Here is a 21,916-nt window from a genome sequence, read left to right as displayed (position 1 = left end):
TCTCTAGCTGTTTTAAAGGGTGAAGTGGAGATTTACTATTTAAAGGCTGATGGGGTTTAAATCCTCATTTTAGCTTTGAGTAAAGAAGGATTTAATGATTCCTTTCTCCTTCACTAATCCATGTCATTAATTCTCCCAGATGTTTCAGTCAGTCCAGTCTGTGATACACTGTGCTCAGTCCTTGCAGTATGTGAGTTGAGTTTATTGAATCAAGTTGAGTTTATTGATATGTGCACAAGTAAGGGTGAGGTACAAGTACAATGAAAATCTTGCTTACAGCAATGTCACAGCCATTGGCACAGACTAACATGTTGCACAAGACAGTGAAGAAGACTCTGGGCGGCACAGTGGTGCAAAGGTAAAGCTGCTGCCTCAGAGTGCCAGAGACCCGGGTTCAATCCTCACCTCGGGTGCTGTCTGTGCGGAGTCTGCACGTTTTCTCTGTAACTGCGGGGGTTTCCTCCAGGTGCTCTGGTTTCCTCCCATATTCCAAAGACGTACAGGTTTGTAGGTTAATTGGCTTCTGTAAATTGCCCCTAGTGTATGGAATGCGAAAGTGGGATAACATGGAACTAGTGTATGGGTGATTAATGGTCAGCGTGGACTTGGTTGGTCGAAGGGTCTGTTTCTGCGCTGTATATCTAAATTAAATGAAACTAAACTGTGCAAAACAAAATAATAGCGCAAAAACATTTAGAAATCAAGTCCGTGATAGTGCAAGTGGCGGTCCATGATATTCCAGTGCTGAGGTGAGATTAGGGTGGTGCAGGTCGATTCAAGAACCTGATAGTTGCAGGAATGTAGATGTTCCTGGACCTGGTGGTGTGAGACTTCAGGCTTCTGTACCTCCTGCCTGATGAGGTAACCAAATATATAGGATCAGGTTCGAAGAAGGCACAGCAGAGACTCCACTTCCTGAGGATCCTCAGGAAAACCAACCTGCAGGAGAAGCTCATGATGTCCTTCTATCGCTGCTCCATCGAGAATGTGCTGGCATACTGTATAACCACATGGTATGCCAGCTGCTCAGAAAAGGACAGGAAGGCCCTTCAGAGGGTCATCACGACGGCCCAGAAGATCATCGGCTGCTCACTGCCCTCCCTGGAGCACCTGTTCAGCCTACGCTGCCTCAGTAGAGCAGGCAAAATAATAAAAGATCCATCCCACCCCGGCCACCGTCTGTTTGTTCATCTGCCCTCTGGTCGACGTTTCAGGTCGATCAATTCCCGAACAAACAGACTTAAGAACAGTTTTTACCCCAGGGCCATACGAGAACTGAACACTACCTTCTGCACTAGGCAACACTGTTAAAAAAATCTTTTGTACTTAATATAATTGTATTTATTTGTTTTTGCATTTATTGCATATATGTTTTTACGCACCGTCAGGATTGGCTATTTTTTAATTTCGTTGTACTCGTTGCAATGACAATAAATGAATATTATTATTATGTGGCAGCAGGATATGTTTCTAACGGTCAGCTTGGAAGTTCAAACAGAAATCAGACCCACATCTGATTAATGGGTGATCATTAAGTCTTCTTAAAATATCACCTGAAGCAAAGTTTATACATAACACCTTAATAAATGGTTAAAATCATCTTGCATAGTCTTAATGTCACAGTTGATGATTAAAATGTTGAATCAAATTTAGGAACAAAAAAGTTCACTAGGATTAGGCTGGTAAAATACGAAGAAACACATATTGACGTAATATTTTCACAGCATTGCAAAGCTTTTCACAGCCATTAAAGTAGTCACTGTTCTATTCCAGGAAAAGTGGCAGCCAAACCTGTAGACAGCAAACACCCACAGACAGCAATGTAATAATGACTGGATGGGTTTATTTCAGTGACGTTCGTTCATGGATACATATGTATGAGACAGGATATTAGGGATAGCTCCACAACTATTAGGCAAAATAGTGCTGTGAGACTTTCTTTTAGATATGCCTGGGAGAAACCCATTAGGAAGGCAAGATTGTCTCACCCTCAAAACTGCCTCACGAACCTCAGGAGCACCAACCTTGATTTTTGAGCTTCATGGAATGGTACCTGGACCCCCCTGCCTTCTGACTGTAGAAAGATCAGAATGCTTCCCTCTCTGTCTCTGTCTCTGTCTCTGTCTCTGTCTCTGTCTCTGTCTCTGTCTCTGTCTCTGTCTCTGTCTCTGTCTCTGTCTCTGTCTCTGTCTCTGTCTCTGTCTCTGTCTCTGTCTCTGTCTCTGTCTATTGAACCCCCTCCCCACCTCTTTCTGTGGGAGCTAGCTGTGTATGGAAGATAGACACAAAATGCTGGAGTGACTCAGCGGGATAGGCAGCATCTCTGGAGAAAAGGAATAGGTGATGTTTCGGGCCGAGACTCTTCTTCAGACGAAGAGTCAGGGGAGAGGGAAACTAGATGTATGAAAATGTGCAGAACAAATCAGAGCTGGCACCAATGACTCAATTGTGCACGAGTTGTGCCTCTTACCTTATCCAGAAATAGGACTATGAATCTGAAAGCATTCCGTTCCCATGTTCTGACACGGACAGAAGGTGATCAGAATAAAAATTTCACCCAGACCACTAAAGAAAAACTGCGACTGGAATGTGCTGATGTCTGAAATTATTATGAATTATGTTCCTACACTGCAGCTTTGTTTTACTGTGAGAAGGGACCTTTTGTCAATGGAACCTTGTTGACAATCAGGCTGGCACCACAGTAACCTGGGTTCGATCCTGACCTCTGGTACTGACTGTGCGGAGTATGCATTTTATCCCTGTGAAAGCAGAATGTTTACTTTAGTTTAGAGATATGTAGGAAAATAACTGCAGTTGCTGGTACAAATCGAAGGTGTCACAAAAAGCTGGAGTAACTCAGCGGGTCAGGCAGCATCTCAGGAGAGAAGGAATGGGTGACGTTTCGGGTGGAGAGGTTAGAGATACATCGTGGAAACAGGCCCTACGGCTCACCGAGCCGACCATCGATCCCCCATGCACTAGTTCTATGTTATCCCACTTTCGCATCCTACACACTACAGAAGCCAATTACATGCATGTCTTTGGAATGTGGGTGGAAACCGGAGTCCCCGGAGAAAACCCACATGGTCACAGGGAGAACTTACAGGGGTGTGTGTACTGCTTCGCTTCCTGAAGTCAATCACAATCTCCTTTGTCTTGCTGACATTGAGAGAACCACTCCAGCCTTAACCGATGCTGCCACCCACGTCTGAATTTATTGACCAAAGATTCAGTGAAACAGGAAGTCGATAATGAAAGGAATTAAAATTAAAGGAAACACAAGTATTTTACAGTATCTTCAAATGACTTTACTTAATGAAATATTACGTGCTTCTAAATGCATCTAAGACAACCTAGCAAACCTGGGGACAGCATGCGACAGCGCCTGCAATAAGCAACGATATGTGGCTACAAGCCAGCTGTCGCCGAGAAATTTCAATCCGGTTGATTTCTCAGCGACGCGCTGAGATCCACTACGATTCTTTGAACACTCCTCACGATCGTGCCCGTGACATCCCGGCGAACTGTCGGCGACAGCCTAGTCGCTGGCAGTCGCCTTAAAATCGCCTAAGTGGGGCAGGCCCTTTGCAGAAACTTATAATTCAGTGTGAGGGATACTATTCCAAAAATATTGGGAGATGGAACATTTAGAAATGGAAGATAGACACAAATAACATAACAGGTATAACAGAGCTTTATTTGTCGTTCGGTACCGAAGTACCGAACGAAACTACATAGCAGTCATAGAAAAAAAAAAAGAACACAAGACACATGACCCCAACACAAACGTCCATCACAGTGACTCCAAACACCCCCTCACTGTGATGGAGGCAACAAAACTTCCCCTCTCTTCCCCACGCCCACGGACAGACAGCTCGTCCCCGACGGACCCGCACAGTCCCCGCACCGGGCGCTGAAACGTCTCGCGGCCGAACCGGGCGATGAAAGGCCCGCGACCAAGCCTTGCGCAGCTAAGTCCCGCAGCCGAGCCGCACCAGCGGTGAAAAGTCCCGCAGCCGAGCCGCACCGGGCGGTGTTAAGCCCCGCAGCCGAGTTGCACCGGGCGGTGTTAAGCCCCGCAGCCGAGCTGCACCGGGCGGTGTTAAGCCCCGCAGCCGAGCTGCACCGGGCGATGTAAAGTCCCGCAGCCGAGTTGCACCAGGCGGTGTTAAGCCCCGCAGCCGAGCTGCACCGGGCGATGTAAGTCCAGCGGCCAAGCCGCACCGGGATGTAAAGTCCAGCGGCCAAGCCGCACCGGGATGTAAAGTCCAGCGGCCGAGCCGCACCGGGGGATGTTAGGCCCCGCAGCCGAGCCGCACCCCGCGCCGTGAGGAAGAGAAAAGTTCCCCACACCCACCCACCCACACCCACCCCCCACACACCACCACCCCCTCCCACACATACACAACCAAAAAAATATATATAAAAATCATCCCAACACCGACACTCAACAAAAAAAAGACGGACAGACTGCTAGTCAGCCGCTGCCGTTAGGCGCCGCCACGTGCCAGATTGCTGGAGTAACTCAGCGGGACAGGCAGCATCTCTGGAGAGAAGGAATGGGTGACATTTTGGGTTGAGTCCCTTCTTCATACTAGTCAGGAGAAAGGGAAACGAGAGATATAGACAGTGATGTGGAGAGATATAGAACAGATGAATGAAAGATATGCAAAAAAGTAACGATGATAAAGGAAACGGGTCTTTGTTAGCTGTTTGCATGGTAAGAACAGGAACCTGGTGCAACTTGGGTGGGGGAGGGATGGGGAGAAAGGGAATGCAGGTGTTACTTGAAGTTAGAGACATCAATATACTGGGGCGTGGCTGCACCTTGCGGCTGTGGCTCCCCGGCAGTCTGTCTGTCTTTTTTCTGTCTTTGTCTATTGTTACCGTTTAAATGTAGGTATTGACCTATTTTTAGCTGTGTATATGTGGGGGGGGGGGTGGGGGAAACCTTTTTTCTAAATCTCCTCCTCAACGGAGATGCGACCTTTTTCCATGTCGCATCTCCGTTCGCGCTACGGCCTAACACCGTGGAGTTGGCGGCCTCCAGCTGGGAGCGACCTTGAAGGCTCCGGTCGCAGGGCCTGGACTCACCATCTTACCTGGACTTACCTGGACTTACGGCAGGCTCTGTGGACCGCAACATCGGGAGCTCGCAGGTCCCTGGCTGGCGACCGGCTTTCGGGAGCTCCAGCCGTAGCAGCTTCGACCGCCCCGAATCGCGAGGCTTGATCGACCCGTTCGCAGGACCTTCATCGCCCTGCGTGGCTCGGCCGCGGCACTTTCCATCGCCCGGTGGGGGCTTAGGACCTTCATCGGCCTGCTCGGCTCGGCCCTGGGACCTTCCATCGCCCGGCGGGGGTTTCAAAAGTCGGGAGCTTCGATCGCCTCGAGGCAGCAGTTTGACTGCCTGACCGCGGGAGAAGAATGAGGAGGAGATAAGACTTTTCTTTGCCTTCCATCACAGTGAGGGTGTGCCTGGAGGAATCACTGTGAAGGTTGTCTGTGTTAAATTGTAATTGTGTGTCTTGTGTTCTTTATTGTTTACTGTCAACCATTTACTGTTTATTGCTTATTGTCAACCATTTACGCCGGACCCTGACGTGAGAGGACGCTGGCGCTGTTTGTTCGCCGCTTCTCCGTCTGGACAAATCTTTTGTTTGTTTGTTTGTTTTTATGTCTTGTTTGCTCTGTAAAGCGTCTTTGAGTTTCCAGAAAAGCGATATATAAATTAAATGTATTATTATTATTATTATTAATATCGTACCACTGGGCTGTAAGCTGCCCAAGCAAAATATGAGATGCTGTTCCTCCGATTTGCGTTTAGCCTCACTCTGACAATGGAGGAGGCTTAGGACAGAAAGGTCAGTGTGGGAATGGGGAAGGGGAATTAAAGTGTTTGGCAACTGGGAGACCAGGTAGGTCCAGGCGGACTGAGCGAAGGTGTTTGGTGGAACTTTGGAAAATCGGAAAATGGAACTTGAAAATGGAACTTGATTGGGCACCTATTATGATTTCTGAAGGCTATCCTCAATAGGGACATGTCTCCAAAATCACCTTCTATTCTAGGCAAATTTCCTGCTGCAGTCTGATTCTTGAAGCACTATTCCGTCAAATGTTATTTGAAGATTTCAAGTCTCAAAAACTCCGAATAAAGCCAGGAGTTAGTAATTTAACTCAATTGCATAAACTTTCCACTGATCGGTTAAATTGATGATTTGATGTTGAAGATAATCATCTGCCTTTTTCTTCCTTTGTTTTAGCATTCTGTTGTCAGCTGTGGCCCTCCTCTCCGCCTATTCCATTCACTTGCTTCTGAAAGCCTCTGGAGTGGTTGGTAAGTGAAGTGGCCCCAATGCATGTCCTTTCTGTGCTTTGCCTTGAACCATCTGTGCTTAGAGGGAATTCACTGAACAAATTCATCGTTTTCATGCTTTGGGCATGGTCTAGCTGACATTTTCTGCTCTGGAAATGCTAAAATTAAACACGCACATTGGCGATTGATGTTTCAGTCATGTTGAAAATGTTAAGACACCAGGATCAAAGGAAAATGACAAACCAAATGGATGGACATGGAAGACCATCAAGCCTTCTCACTGAGAGAGAGAGGAACTGAGATGGTGGGTGCTCAAAAGCTAGAGAGTCTAGAGGGCATAGTGTGAAGATAAGGTGTCAAGGAGCGAGGTAGGACTGGGAGGAGGGGATATTTGTTTGCATTAAGTGTTGTCAACTTTTGCCATTCTCTGCCTTGGATGGTTTTGGATCCTTAGTTATTGCTTCTTGAAGACTGACATGGAAAGATTTCTGGAACCGAGGGTGACGGTGAGATGGCATGAAAGGGGACATGAGATGGGTAGTCTTATTGAAAGTTGGAGTCAGCTTAAGAGGCTGTATGGCCAATTCTTGTTGATCATTAGTATTAGTGTCCATTTTGGTTATCTTTGTGATTCGTACGGGATCAAATAGCCTCTTCGGACCACCATGTAGGTACTGAACAAAAGTACCTATTGTAGGCATTGGCGTGACAGATTGAGAACAATTTTCACCCTCATTGAGAACAGTACAGCACATTAATAGATCCTTCGGCCCACAATGAATGTGATGAACATGATGCCAAGATAAACTAATCTCCTCTGACTGCAAGTGATCCATATCCCTTCATTCCCAGCCTATCCAAAAGCCTCTTCAAACCCAGCGCTTTGCCCAATCTTTTCATCAGTGGCCCTACTATAACATCATGCAATGCAAAGTAAATTTCCATTTGTTGGCACTTCTGTGAAGCATCTTGGTTTGCCTTTGCTACATTAAAGGTGACACGTAACTGGTCCTGGTTGTTGTTAGTGTTTTTTGGTCTTTAGTCTAGTTTATTGTCACGTGTACTGAGATACATTGAAAAGCTTTTGTTGCGTGCTAACCAGTCAGCGGAAAGACTATACATGATTACAATTGGGCCATCGCAGTGTGCAGATACAGGATAACGTGTAGTGCAAGGTAAAGACCACTGAAGTCTGATGAAAGATAGTCTGAGGGTCTTCAGCAGGGTAAATAGTAGCTCAGGACCACTCTCTAGTTGGTGATAGGATGTTTCAGTTGCCTGATAACAGCGGAGAAGAAACTGTCCCTGAATCTGGAGGTGTGCGTTTTCACACTTCTGTATCTCAGGAAAGATGGGAGAGGGGAGAAGAGGAAGTGACCGGGATGAGACGTTCTTGATTATGCTGGGGGCCTTGCCGAGGCAGCATGAAGTGTAGATGGAGTCAATGGAAAGAGGTTGGTTTGTGTGATGGTCTGGGCTGCGTCTCCAATTCTTTGCAATTTCTTGCGATCTTGGATGGAGTTGTTGTTAATGGACGCTTTTAAGGTATCCAAATATTAATGTGAAAAATCTGGGCTTCAAGTCCAGTGACTGATATCTCCCTTTTCCTCAATTCCCAGGAATCCGTGCTTATGAACAGCTCGGTTATAGGGCATTCGGAACCCCTGGAAAATTAGCAGCTGCTTTGGCAATCACCCTGCAGAATATTGGGGGTAAGAAGTCAAACTGAAGATATGAAAACTCTGTAGTTTTGTAATTAAGTATTTACCTTTGATGGTGTTTGTTCTGGTAAGATCTGTGCTTGAAGAGATCTGTGGGGAAATACTGAAGGGATACATTGTTCTTCAATAGCATTAAAATTAACGTGCTTCAATTGTACCATTGTACACTGGGAATCCTTATATACAGAAAGACAGGGTTTCAGTTTAGAGATACAGCGCGGAAACATGCCCTTTCGGCCCACCCGGTCCGCACTGACCAGTGATCCCTGCACATTAACACTATCCTACACCCACAAGGGATAATTTTTACATTTACCAAGCCAATTAACCTAGATACCTGTACGTCTTTGGAGTGTGGGAGGAAACTGAAGATCTCAGAGAAAACCCACGCAGGTCACGGGGAGAACATACAAACTCCGTACAGACAGCACCCGTGTTCGGGATCGAACCCGGATCTCCGGCGCTGCATTCTCTATAAGGCAGCAACTCTACCGCTGCGTCACTGTGCCACCCGAGTCGACTGCCTGCCCCTTTTCCAGGGTTACGTCCACGCTCGGTGTCCCTTGACAAAGACCACACGGTGTCCACTGGCACTATGCAGGAGTTCAGGGATTGCTGGGCGCTGCGGGGGACTGACTGAATCCTGCATAAGAATTGTAATATAGTAATTTGAAATTTAGTTAGGTATTTGGCAGTCTGATGTTATATTGGTGGGTGTTTTGTTATAGTACAATGTGTAAGTGCTTCTATAAATAACTGAATAAATTCAATTTTGTTAAAACAAAAAATGCACAGAAAGCCAGGCCTAGATAAACGGTACAACGCAAGATACCCATTTGAAAGTCGTCACTGCAAAATGCCACTTTCCCCCGATGTGAACTGAGACCAGAAATCTATGAAAGTCTCTACTTCAGACGACTAATGGATCTCTAGTTACTGGGTTTACTCAAGATAAAGATTTTCAAGAACAGAGGATGTCGAGAGTAGAAACAAGGAACTGCAGATGCTGGTTTACACAAATTTTCACAAAGTGCTGGAGTAACTCAGCGGGTCAGGCAGCATCTCTGGAGACCACGGCTCGGTGATGTTTTGGGTTGGGACCATTCAAAAGTTTACTTTAGTTTACTTTAGAGATACAGCATGGAAACTGGCCCTTCAGCCCACCGAGTCCGCGCCGACCGGCGATCACCCCGTACACTAACCTACGCACTAGGGACAATTTATCATTTGCAGAAGCCAATTAAACTACAAACCTGTGCGTCTTTGGAATGTGGGAGGAAACTGGAGCACCCGGAGAAAACCCACGCGGTCACAGAGAATGCACAAACTCCGTACAGACAGAACCAGTAATCTGTAAGGCAGGAACTCTACCGCTGCACCACTGTACCGCCCTAAGTGTTATAGAAATTGGGAAGAATTAGATGTTCAGCTATGAATGAAACTCGGCATGAGAGCCACCAAGTCCTATTTCGTACTCCTAATATGGGGTCTTGGTCTATCCTAGTACCATTAAGGCATCACTGAAATTAGCAAGATTAAAATTACTTTTGTTGAGAACACAATTTAAGGCAAACTTTTCCCAGGCACACGAAAAAATAACTTTGTTTAGTTAAAGGGACTGTATTCTCAGTTCATTGTTCCTTATATGGAGTTTAAAACACAAGTCAACATGTCTTCCTTTATAACTATTATAACTTTGGAAGGAAGCGTTTCCTGGAATGAAATTATGGTTTCCATGAAAAAATGCTCTATAATTTGTTGATTTCCGTACATATTTTTTTAAAATTTTGTTAAGCTATCAGGCATTCCAGAGAAAAAAAACCATTACCTTGTTTTTTTTAATTTGTGGGATTTGGACCTTTCTTCCCCTTTGCAAAACTGTGCTCCCATCCTGTGATGTTCACAAGCAAGCCTTTGAAAGTGTTTGTATAACCCCTGCCAGTATATCACTGCATTGTGCCGAATTGTTGTATTGATACTGATGCACTATAACACCTGCACCCACTGCCTGCCCAGTTATTACTTTCAAGGCACCTAAAGCTGACTAACATCTGCTCATTAGTGATTCATCGCATTTAATGCTCACTCATTGGAGTGAGCCAACATCACATTGCACCTGTGGTTTTCAAACAAGAGTATAATTCATTTCAGTCTGCTCATTGAATTCCACATATTGGGGCGTCACGGTGGCGCAGCGGTAGAGTTGCTGCCTTACAACGCCAGAGACCCAGGTTCGATCCTGACTTTGGGTGCTGTCTGTACAGAGTTTGTACGTTATCCCCATGACCGCGTGGATTTTCTCAGCGAGCTCCAGTTTCCTCCCACATTTCAGACGTACAGGTTTGTAGGTTAATTGGCTTTGGTAAAGATAATAAATTGTCCCTAGTGTGCAGGATAGTACTGGTTGGTGGGGACTGCTGGTTGGTGGGGACTGCTGGTTGGTGGGGACTGCTGGTTGGTGGGGACTGCTGGTTGGTGGGGACTGCTGGTTGGTGGGGACTGCTGGTTGGTGGGGACTGCTGGTTGGTGGGGACTGCTGGTTGGTGGGGACTGCTGGTTGGCGGGGACTGCTGGTTGGCGGGGACTGCTGGTTGGCGGGGACTGCTGGTTGGCGGGGACTGCTGGTTGGTGGGGACTGCTGGTTGGCGGGGACTCTGTGGGCCAAATGGTCTATTTCCGCGCTGTATCTCTAAACTAAATTAAAGTGCATCCTTTATAATTTTGTTTTGTTTACGTTCCCAGCCATACATCATTAGCAAGTAACGTATTTAAGAATGCCAATGTTATATTTCGACTCAGATTTGTGGGTGGCACAGGGGCAGAGCTAGTGGAGTTGGAACCTAACAGCTCCACCATCCGGGGTTCAATCTGGACCTCTGGTGCTGCCTGTGTGGAGTTTGCACGTTCTGAGAATCTTCATGTCATACAATATGGAAACAGGACCTTGAGCTCAACTTGCCCATGCCAAACAACATGCTCCATCTACTCTAGCCTCACCTGTCCCTCTAAACCTATCCTATCCACGTACCTGTCCAAATGGCTCTTAAATGTTATAATAGTACCTGCCTCAACTAACTCCTCCGGCAGCTCATTTCATATACCCACCACTCTTTGTGTAAAAAAGTTACCCCTCAGGTGCCCATTAAAATTTTTCTCCCCTCACCACCTTCTGTGCTGGTTTCCCCAGAGTGCTCTGTTTTCCTCCTGCACCTCAATGATGCACAGATTGGCCTCTGTAAATTGTCCCTGGTGTGCAGGTAAGTGGAGGAACCATGAGGCTGGAGTCAATAGGTTGATGGAAATCTGAGAGAATAAAATAGGACACTTGTGGGCCGAATGTGCTCTATTATCCAAGACTGTTTGTTGTAACCATCCACAGAAAGGATGTGACAATGATATATATTTTGGTTGGATATTTCTAAAATAATAGAAAAAAACGAAAGATTTGCATTCATAAAATATCTTTCACAACCTCAGGGCATCACAGAAGCAAAATATTGGAATTGGAAATACTCAGTAGGAAATAATCAATTCTGATAATGCCCAATGACCTGAAACATTGTTTTCTCCCTCCACAGATGCTACCTGGCCTGCTGAGTATTTCCAGCAATTCCTGTTCTATTTCAGGATTTTAACAAATTATTACACATGCCTGGCTTATTGTGACCGTTGTAACACGGGAACTAATGTTTCCAGAAATGTTTTGATATGAAACAATGTATTTGAAATGACCGAGGAACCAGTTTCCATTCGAAGTTTCCAGATTGAAGATTTTGTACATTGTTGGGGTTTAACCTTTAATGATCCTCTTCTCCTTTCAGCCATGTCCAGTTACCTTTATATCGTGAAGTATGAACTCCCACTGGTGATACAAGCCTTCCTCAACATCGAGGAGAAATCTGGGTGAGTTGGAGCTCCTGAAAAGCAGAGAGGGTCCAATAATTGATATGGGTTGAATTTTACAGAGCCTTTCCTCTTGACATTACCTTGACTTGGTGGATACCCACTCATCCATTGGACCCAGCCAAGCAACCACCAGAAATGATGGACATGCTCTACGAGCATAACTGGCCCCTGGATGCTTGAGTTAAGACTTTGAATGCTGGTTACGCCAAGGGATATGTGATGGTATTTTCAAAAGTCTCATCATTTTGGTCGCAAACTGCATTAACACTGACAATAGATTAAGTTTTAAATGTTGCAGCTTAACTGACTTAACCATACGGTACTTTGGACATAAATAGATAGAAGACTGGAGGTAGAATTACCATGTGGTAATATCCAATGTCCCAAATGAATTCATGTGGAATAAAATAAAACGGATGAATTGCATGGGTCAGGGTAGGTCATCAGTGAATTTACTTTCAAAGGAAGAAGAGGAAATCAAAGGCAGAAATTTGTCAACTATTTTGTTATATATGTTTATTTTTGAGATATGTGTGTTGTAGGGCCGGTGAGTGGTAGTGGTGAGATACTTTCTTGAATGACTGCCATCCTTGCGATCATTAACCCATTGATGAACATCACCCCACAAAGCTACTGGGTGGGGAATTCCGCGACTTAAATTCAGCAACAATGAAACTGTCAATACTTTGCAAAATAAAGTACCAAGTACTTTTCCAGTGGTGGGAGAGTCTCGGACCAGAGGGCACAGCCTCAAAATAAAAGGACAACACTTTAGAATGGAGATGAGGAGGAATTTCTTTAGCCATGGGGTGATGAATCTGTGGAATTAATTGGCACAGATGCATGGGAGGCCAAGTCATGGGTATTTTTAAAGCAGAAATTGATAGTTTTTTGATTAGTAAGAGCATCAAAGGTTATGGGGAGAAGGCAGGGGAATGGGGCTGAGAGGGAAAAATAGATGGTACATGCAGTTCGGTGTGGGCAAGTTGGAAAGAAGGGCCTGTTTCCACGCTGTACGACTCCATGACTTTATGATTCTATGTAGACATTCTTCTCAGAGAAAATGGTAGGAAAATTAAACGCTTCACACGTGCCATCTGAATGAGTGAGATTTTAACAGAGTGAGAATTGTGCATAGCTTTTGGCCAGCGGATTGAGGGTTAGGCATAAGGCAATAGCAGGGAGCTGCTGTTTATTATGCAGGAGTGGGGTTATGCACTTTGTGACTGTATTGATTTTGTGCGCATTTAGCAGGGTGAGGGTCACGCACAGTTCATCCTTGGAGAACTTTTACTTATTCACCGGAACAGAGATTAACTCAAGTATGGGTGAAGTTACGCTATTTTCCCAACTGCAAATCCCTTGTTCTTTCAGCACTTTAACAGTTAATGGAGAGTTACTAACGGTGGATTTGTCATGGAGCTCCTGCATACTTATCGGAGCACAGGTTAGGAAAATTAAATATTAATCCCAGAGGGAGGCTCAGGACCCCTGTTCATACATTTGTGAATGCAAGAAGAAACAGTGCCGCTCCTAAACATTTGTCAGTTGACCAGATGTACACAGAAGTGGCGCAATTGGCAACAGGGCCTTGACAGTGAGGGGAAGAGGACAGCTGCAGAGATATCGAGGCCAGTCTATTTGCAGATGCTTCTGGCTGGAACTGGCTCAGGTACTTGGAAGCTTTCTGTTACAGCAAGGGCCTCCATTGGTGGACATTTGCCCATCCCCATTGGTGCTTTCAGCCCGAGTCTGATTATATCAGAGGAACAAATATAGAACCCAGGAGCAACTCTGAATAAAGATTGCATCAGGAAAGGGAGCAAAAAGCTGCTCACAGCATCTCTGCTATAGGTCATAATGCTAACAAGACTTTGTCCATTTGAATCCACTTCCTTAGAGATACAACTTCAGATAGTTCCTCTGTCCCTCCCTTCCCCTCCTCCTTCCCAGATCTCCCTCTATCTTCCTGTCTCCACCTATATCCTTCCTTTGTCCCGCCCCCCTGACATCAGTCTGAAGAAGGGTCTCGACCCGAAACGTCACCCATTCCTTCTCTCCCGAGATGCTGCCTGACCTGCTGAGTTACTCCAGCATTTTGTGAATAAATCCTTAGAGATACACACTAGTATTTATTACGCGGTTGGAGCTGAACTGCTGTCTGGTTAGAAGCTCACAGGAAGAACAAAATTAATTTTTGTCGGATTTTATTCAATGTTTGTTCATTTTGTTCATAATGAATGCACAGTGGCACAGCGGTAAAGTTGCAGCCTTATAGCGCCAGAGACCCAGGTTCAATCCTGAATACGGGTACTGTCTTGTACGGAGTTTGTCCTTTCTCCCCGTGACTGCGTGGGTTTTCTCCAGGTGCTCTGGTTTCCTCCCACACTCCAAAGGCGTAGAGGTTTGTAGGTTAATTGACTTCAGTAAGAATTGTAAATGGTCCTTAGTCTGTAGGACAGTGTTAGTGTACGTGGATCATTCGCCAGCACAGACCACCCGAAGGGCCGGTTTCCGCGCTGCATCTCCAAACTAAACTAAAATTTGGTTATAGAATGGTATCAGCACAATATATAGAAAATCTTTCCAGAAATGGGGGAAATCAATCAGGAGAAAGACCAAAATAATGTTTAGTTTTAGTTTATTATTGTCACCTGTAATGTTTATTATTGTCACCTGTAGTGAAAAGCTTTTGTTTGTGTGCTAGCCAGTCAAAGAAAAGGCTATACATCATTACATTACGCTGTCCACAGTGTACAGCTAGCTAAAGGATAAAGGGTACAACATTTAGTGCAAGATAAAGTTCAATTAAAGATAGTCCAAACATCTCGAATTGGGTAGATTTATTTTTAATTTTCGAGATGCATGGAAACAGGCCCTTCGGCCCACTGAATCCATGCCGATGAGCGATCCTCATATACTAGCACTATCCTACATACTGGGGACAATTTACAATCTTTACCAAAGCCAATTAACCTACAAACCTACACGTCTTTGGAATGTGCAAGGAAACCGGAGCACCCGGACAAAACCCACACAGTCACAACCTACCCATGCAAACTCTGTACAGACAGCATCTGCAGTCAATATCGAACTTGGGTCTCTGGCAATGTAGGGCAGCAGCTCTACCACTGCGCCGCCCTGGAGATGGAAGGTCAGTACTGCACTCTGGCTGATGAGGAGGTCAGGACTAGCTGCATTTAATATGATTTTAACCTATTCATAATTAAATAGAGCTTTGATCCCGAGAAACTCTTCCATATCAGAGGGCAAATATTCAGGAGTTTGGGTTATGCTGACCACAATGAACTAGGAATGTGTGCCTTAAACTTCTCCCCTTCCAGCATCTGCTGCTGTTGGATGCAATGGATTGTAGGCAACAATGATTTAATCAAGCAAACCAATTACATTGAAGTCACAGGCCACCTTTCACAGATCACAGTTTTAAACTTGTGATTTTAAACATTTTGCATATGCAAAAGCAAGATTCCAATGTGCACAAGAGCCTAAGGTAGAAGCTCAACAAATAACTTAAGAAAATAAGATGATTTTTAAAAAAATGTTAAAACTCACAGAATTTTGAAATATCGTAGAGAATGACACGCAAAATTAGTACTTTAAGAACAGGGAGTAAATTTAATTAAAAGCTCATTTATACCACATGCAACAGTGTTACGTTAACAGGATGTTTTTACTACAACATTAGTTTGCAACAGCCAGCCGTTTCTGCCAGTTCAATAATTTATAAAAGTTAAATGCGAGAAAGTTTCAAATCTGTTCACCCGTGGCAGTACAGAGCACCTTCAGAATGAAGATCAGTTTGCTTCATCGCAGCTGGAAAGAAAAGCCAAGAGGAGAAGATAACAAATATTTAAATTAAATCTGTAATATTCTGCAGTGCACTGCTTAAAAGAGATTTGACAAATGGACTGAGAATTTCATTCAATTGTAATTTTCATTTTTTTTAAATAGATGCGTTTTGATAGGAAAGGATAGTCTGTCGACTATTGCATATGGACTCAGTGGGCTGTGTCCATGCATGGGGGACTTTATCAGGGTTTGACTTTATGTATAGGTAATAATTGCACAGATCTATATGCAAAAAATATACTTCGCTGTACTTTTGGTACACGTAACAATAAAAGAAGCATTGACCATTTTTCAGTGTTTCGAGAAATGAGCAGGGAAGAAGGATTAGTTGGCTGTTTGTTTACAAAGCCAACACGGACACAGTGGGCAATTGGCCTTGTTTTGCGGTGATAAAAACATTAATGGAGGGAATTACGATTGACACTAAAATAATCCTTAATCCTTACTTATGTTTCAATAGACAATAGGTGCAGGAGTAGGCCATTCAGCCCCTCGAGCCAGCACCGCCATTCAATGTGATCGTGGCTGATCACTCTCAATCAGTACCCCGTTCCTGCCGTCTCCCCATACCCCCTCACTCCTCTATCCTTAAGAGCTCTATCCAGCTCTCTCTTGAAAGCATCCAACGAACTGGCCTCCACTGCCTTCTGAGGCAGAGAATTCCACACCTTCACCACTCTCTGACTGAAAAAGTTCTTCCTCATCTCCGTTCTAAATGGCCTACCTCTTATTCTTAAACTGTGGCCCCTTGTTCTGGACTCCCCCAACATTGGGAACATGTTTCCTGCCTCTAATGTGTCCAATCCCCTAATTATCTTATATGTTTCAATAAGATCCCTCCTCATCCTTCTAAATTCCAGTGTATACAAGCCTAATTGCTCCAGCCTTTCAACATACGACAGTCCCGCCATTCCGGGAATTAACCTAGTGAACCTACGCTCATTGAGAAATAATATTTAAAAATAGACTTAGAAAACTATACACGCACACGCATACACACACACACACACTCACTCGCACGCACGCACACACACACACTCACACACACACACACACACACACACACACACACACACACACACACACACAGTATTTCCCCCCTACTTTCCTTCCTCTAGCTTCACAGTTTGTAATTCATCAATCCTTTTGTCTGACACCTTCTATCTTTTTATCTTTGCTTTTGTCCAACCATTTGCTTATCAAAACCCCCCTCACCTTTTTCAACCCGATTATCTGTCAGGCTTTGTCCTGCCCCTCCTCTCCTCCAGCTTTCTGCCCCCTCCCTGCAATCATTCTGAAGAATGGTCCTGGTCCATGTCCTCCAGAGATGCTGTCTGACCTGTTTAGTTACTCCAGCATTTTATGTCCTGTTTTGTATTTACATGCACATCTCTCTGAGGAATTAACAAACCTGCATGTCTTTGGGATGTGGGAGGAAACCGGAGCACCCAGAAAAAAACAATGTAGTGACAGGGAGAATGTGCAAACTCAGGATCGAGCCCGGTTCTCTGGCACTGCAAGGCAGCAGCTCTACTAGCTGCACCACTGTGCAGCCCAATTACGGCAGAATTATCGCCAACCTTTGCAGAGGAATTACCAAATGGATTCCACTCTAGTGTGAAGACGTTTTGCACTTAAAAAATGACCAAAACCACTGTATGTCAAATGATCATGATGCAGCTCTGGTTAAAATTAGACAGCAGGAAGCAGTGATGTGCAGGAAGGAACTGCAGATGCTGGTTTAAACCGAAGATAGACACAAAATGCTGGAGTAACTCAGCAGGACAGGCAGCATCTCTGGAGAGAAGGAATGGCTGACGTTTCAGGTCGAAACCCTTCTTCAAACTGATGTCAGGGGAGAAGGGGATACATAGATAAGGAACAGTAAGGCGTGGAAACAGGACAAAGGGAATGATGATCAAGGAAAATGTAGAATAGATCATTGTTAGCTGGGGGAGGGAGGGTAACAACAAAGCAAACAGAGTATAAAATGTAGTCGGAGACCCTAAGACTGGTTGGAGAACTGGGAAGGGGGAGGGATGGAGAGAGAGGGAAAGCAAGGGTTACTTGAAGTTGGAGAAGTCAGTTTTCATACCGCTGGGGTGTAATGTTGAACATGCATTCCTAATCCCACCCTGAGCCCTTTCTCATGTCTTCTGCTGCTGATGCAGCCGCAGTGTTTGACTATTACTGGAGTGTTATGCTGCTGCATTTATATGGTGGTGTGACTCCCATAAGCAAGTTAAGATGCAGCTATTTTACTGGGAACTGCAGAGTCATTTAAACTGCCTTCATATCTTTAAAAATAATTTATTTCCTATCTTCCCCACTCAACCTTTTGGGTTTTGAACATCGAAGTAGAAGGAGATCGAGGGATTGGAACGTGCTTGAAAAGACTAGTGCACCCATGTGCCTTGCTGAAGTGGTTCACTAAGGGCTGCGCTAATTCTTAGAGCTAAAACAGATATTTAAAGAGGTCACACTGTAAGTGGAGTAGTTTAGCTTAGTTTATTTTTGAGATACAGCATTGAAACAGGCCCTTCGGCCCACTAAGTCCACGCTGACCGTCGGTCACCCGTTCACACTAGTTCTGCGTTAACCCACTTTCTCATCCACCTCCTATGAGAAATTAACCAATGATCCTAATTGAGGCCAATTAACCCACAAACCTGTATATCTTTGGGCGTGGGAGGAAACCGGAGCACCCGGAGGAAACCCGTGCGGTCATGGGGAGAACGTGCAAACTCCACAGAGACAGCAAATGACGCCTGGATCAAACTGGGGTCTCTGGCACTGTGCCACCCTGAACACCTCCTGCATAAACAGTGAAACCATATGTCTGTTTTATACAAAAGAACCTTTAGTTTCTAGCACACTGAAAATTTTCCACTGGAATCTCAAGAATCCAAGAAATGAACAGGCCGCTTGGTGGAAACGATGGGTTTAAGAAATGAGCTGAGCGTGGCCGCAGACTGTCGTTACAGTCTCCATTGGAAGGTGTTGGACATGCTGGCAACAGCAGCATCCATTCAGGGCCTGAGCCATAAAAATGAGCATCTGTAACAGGATCAGGACGGCCAGGCCAAAGACTGCCACTGTCAGAGCCAGAGGGAATACTGAGTTCTTTCAGCCACGAAGATACTGAGAATGACTGCACAGTGGTGCAGCGGTAGAGCTGCTGCCTATCAGTGCCAGAGACCCGGGTTCAATCCTGAGTACGGGGTGCTGTCCGTACAGACTTTGTATGTTCTCCCTGCGACGGTGAGGTTTTTTTCTGGGTGCTCCGGAATCCCCCCCACATTCCAAAGGCGTGCAGGTTTGTAGGTTAATTGGCTTTTGTAAATTGTCCCTCGTATGTAGAATAGAAGTACTGTATGGGTGGTCGTTGATCGATGTGGACTCATTGGGCTGCAGTGCCTGTTTCCACGCTATATTTCTAAAGTAAAAAAAGGAAACATTGGTGCGTCGATTCTTCCCTTGGCCCCGAACAAGGCCTGCGGACCCCTCTTGGAGAGCGGCACGGTGGCACAGCGGTAGAGTTGCTGCCTCACAGCCTCAGAGGCCCAGGTTCAATCCTGACTACAGGTGCACTCTGCATGGAGTTTGTACGATCTCCCTGTGACGGCGAGCTTTTTTCTGGATGCATCTGTAACAGGATCAGGATGCGAAACTGGGATAACATGGAACTAGTGTCTAAGTAATCATTGGTCGGCGCAGACCCGGTGGGCTGACCACACTTCATCTCCAAACTAAACTAAACTAAATCCTTGCAGTCACAGGGAGTACGTGGAAAATCCACACAGACAGCACGGTCAGAGATTTCTTAAAAATCCATTATTACGTTTGTAGGCATCAATGGCAAGATCAACATTTACCATCCATCCCGGGTTGACCCAGAGCAGTAATTTATCTTCTTCTGGAATGCTGTAGCATAGTGATGTAGTTCATTGTCTCTCTAGATCTGGGCAACTTCAGAGAGGAGTGAGGGACTCATCAGGTACAGGTTGGAAATAGTATCACCTGAAGCTATGCTGGGGTAAGGCTAATAAGCTGCTTCCATTAAATAGACGGATTTATACGGCAGTACATAACAAGGTATCCATTTTACACTGAAGAATGAAATCTATCCAGCTGACCGATCATTTCCAATACCAGATTCAATGGTACAATGGTAATTTAATGTCACATGTTCCTAGTACAATGAAATTATTTTCTTTTTGCATATATTTCAGTAAAATCAGTAATATCTTCAGAAAAATCTTCAGTAAAAACAGGTTCAATGATACCTGTGTAAAGAGCGTAAGATTAGTGGATTACACAAGAGTCGACACGTTTCTGATGCCACTTTGTGTCCTTCAAGTTTTAAAGTTCTTAAAAATGTAGAATCTTGACCTGGCCTCAGAGGCCCGTTGTCCCGGTCTGACACTGAGTCGGAGTTGCAGGGGTCGTCCTGGCCTGGCGAGGATGTCGGTGTCCTCCACCATCCCTCCATGTTGCTCTAGGCCGCGTCCAATCCCCCTGCTCGCCTGACCTCCTCGGGGCCTCCAATGATGCCCTGTCCATGCGATACCCTGGCTGCAGCTGGAACCTCCAGCGGGCCCACTCCACGGACGCAGTGACCCGCAAACACGCCGTCCCTCAACTCCCGCGGCCATCGCTCCTTCTCCGCGCCTCGGGGCGCCTCCCACAGCCAACCTCCGAACCCCTAGGGCATTTCCGACAGCTGACCTCAGAACCCCAGGGGCATCTCCCACAGCCGACCTCCGAACCCCTAGGGCATCTCCCACAGCTGACCTCTGAACCCCCAGGGCATCTCCCACAGCTGACCTCTGAACCCCCAGGGCATCTCCCACAGCTGACCTCTGAACCCCCAGGGCATCTCCCACAGCCGACCTCCGAACCTCTAGGGCATCTCCCACAGCTGACCTCTGAACCCCCGGGGCATCTCCCACAGCTGACCTCTGAACCCCCAGGGCATCTCCCACAGCTGACCTCTGAACTCCCAGGGCATCTCTGGACTCCATCGTCCATCTCTGATTATCCCGGACAACCCCATCGAGCCGGTCCCAACCAAACCTGCGAAGAGGTGGAATTTTCGCTAGGCCAGGTGGGACCAGTTCACAAGGCTGGTGGACCTCTGGATCGACAGCCTTCCCACCCTCACCACAACATGGACAATGCCTACTCAGCCCTCTGCAAACTCCTCATCAGCGCAGCAAAGAGTTCCATACTCGCGGCTATCATCGCCGGTACATCCCCACATGGGACGGAGAGTGCGACGCATGCTACGACTCATTCCTGTACGCTGAACCTGGCGAAGAGGCTGCCTCCAAGGCTGCGGAACTGACAAACTGCCTTGACAAGAAGCGCAGAGAGCGGTGGGAAGAGACAGTCCAAGGATTCGACTTCACACACTCCAGTAGGGTGGCATGGAAGACCTTCAATCGCCTCACCGGTCGAAGTACCCGCCCAAAGCATTGCCCTGTCAAGGCCAACTCCATCGCCCAACAGTTCCTGACCAATGGCCACACCAAAGATACGGACAAGAACCAGACTCGTTCTGTCAAACAGGAATCCACTAATCTTTGGAAAGCTCCAGGCGCTGATGGGCACCTGTCAACACCCTTTTCCTCTGCAGAACTTTCTACTGTCATCTCTCAACTGAAATGTGGAAAAGCTCAGGGTCCTGATAACATCCCCCCAGAATTCCTGAAACACTGCGGCCCTAAATGCCAGGTCTGGCTCCGTGAGTTTTACTCCTCTTGCCTCATTGGTCAGTCCATTCCGAAGATCTGGCGGAAAGCCACCGCCATTGCGCTACCGAAACCAAACAAGCCTGCGGACGACCCAAGGAACTATCGGCCCATCTCACTCCTCTGTGTCCTGTACAAGCTCCTCGAACGGCTTCTCCTGGCCCGGCTCCATCCAATCGTTGACCCTCAACTACCTGCTGAACAGGCTGGATTTTGGCGTGGACTCTGCACCACCCACCAAATAGTCAAGCTGACCAATGACATCGAAGACAGTTTCGAAAAGGGTCACAATGCGAGCATCACACTGGTGGACCTCACCACTGCCTATGATACTGTGTGGCACCAGGGCA

The 21,916-nt window shown here is 46.0% G+C and overlaps 1 protein-coding gene across 2 annotated transcripts in view; it reads left to right on the top strand.

Moving 5' to 3' along the window:
• LOC144601768 (sodium-coupled neutral amino acid transporter 3-like) overlaps positions 1 to 21,916 on the top strand; it is a 155,696-nt gene that overhangs the window by 96,415 nt on the left and 37,365 nt on the right. For both annotated transcript variants that reach the window (XM_078414160.1, XM_078414158.1), the window contains exons 5-7: positions 6,264 to 6,337; positions 7,936 to 8,028; positions 11,859 to 11,940. In XM_078414160.1, coding sequence (XP_078270286.1) covers positions 6,264 to 6,337; positions 7,936 to 8,028; positions 11,859 to 11,940 — 249 coding nt within the window. The remainder of the gene's footprint in view (positions 1 to 6,263; positions 6,338 to 7,935; positions 8,029 to 11,858; positions 11,941 to 21,916) is intronic.

The sequence above is a fragment of the Rhinoraja longicauda genome, chromosome 17 (assembly GCF_053455715.1).
Source record: "Rhinoraja longicauda isolate Sanriku21f chromosome 17, sRhiLon1.1, whole genome shotgun sequence".
Taxonomy (NCBI): domain Eukaryota; kingdom Metazoa; phylum Chordata; class Chondrichthyes; order Rajiformes; family Arhynchobatidae; genus Rhinoraja; species Rhinoraja longicauda.
Note: the sequence above shows the minus strand (reverse complement) of the source record. Positions and strands in the feature narration are given on the sequence as shown.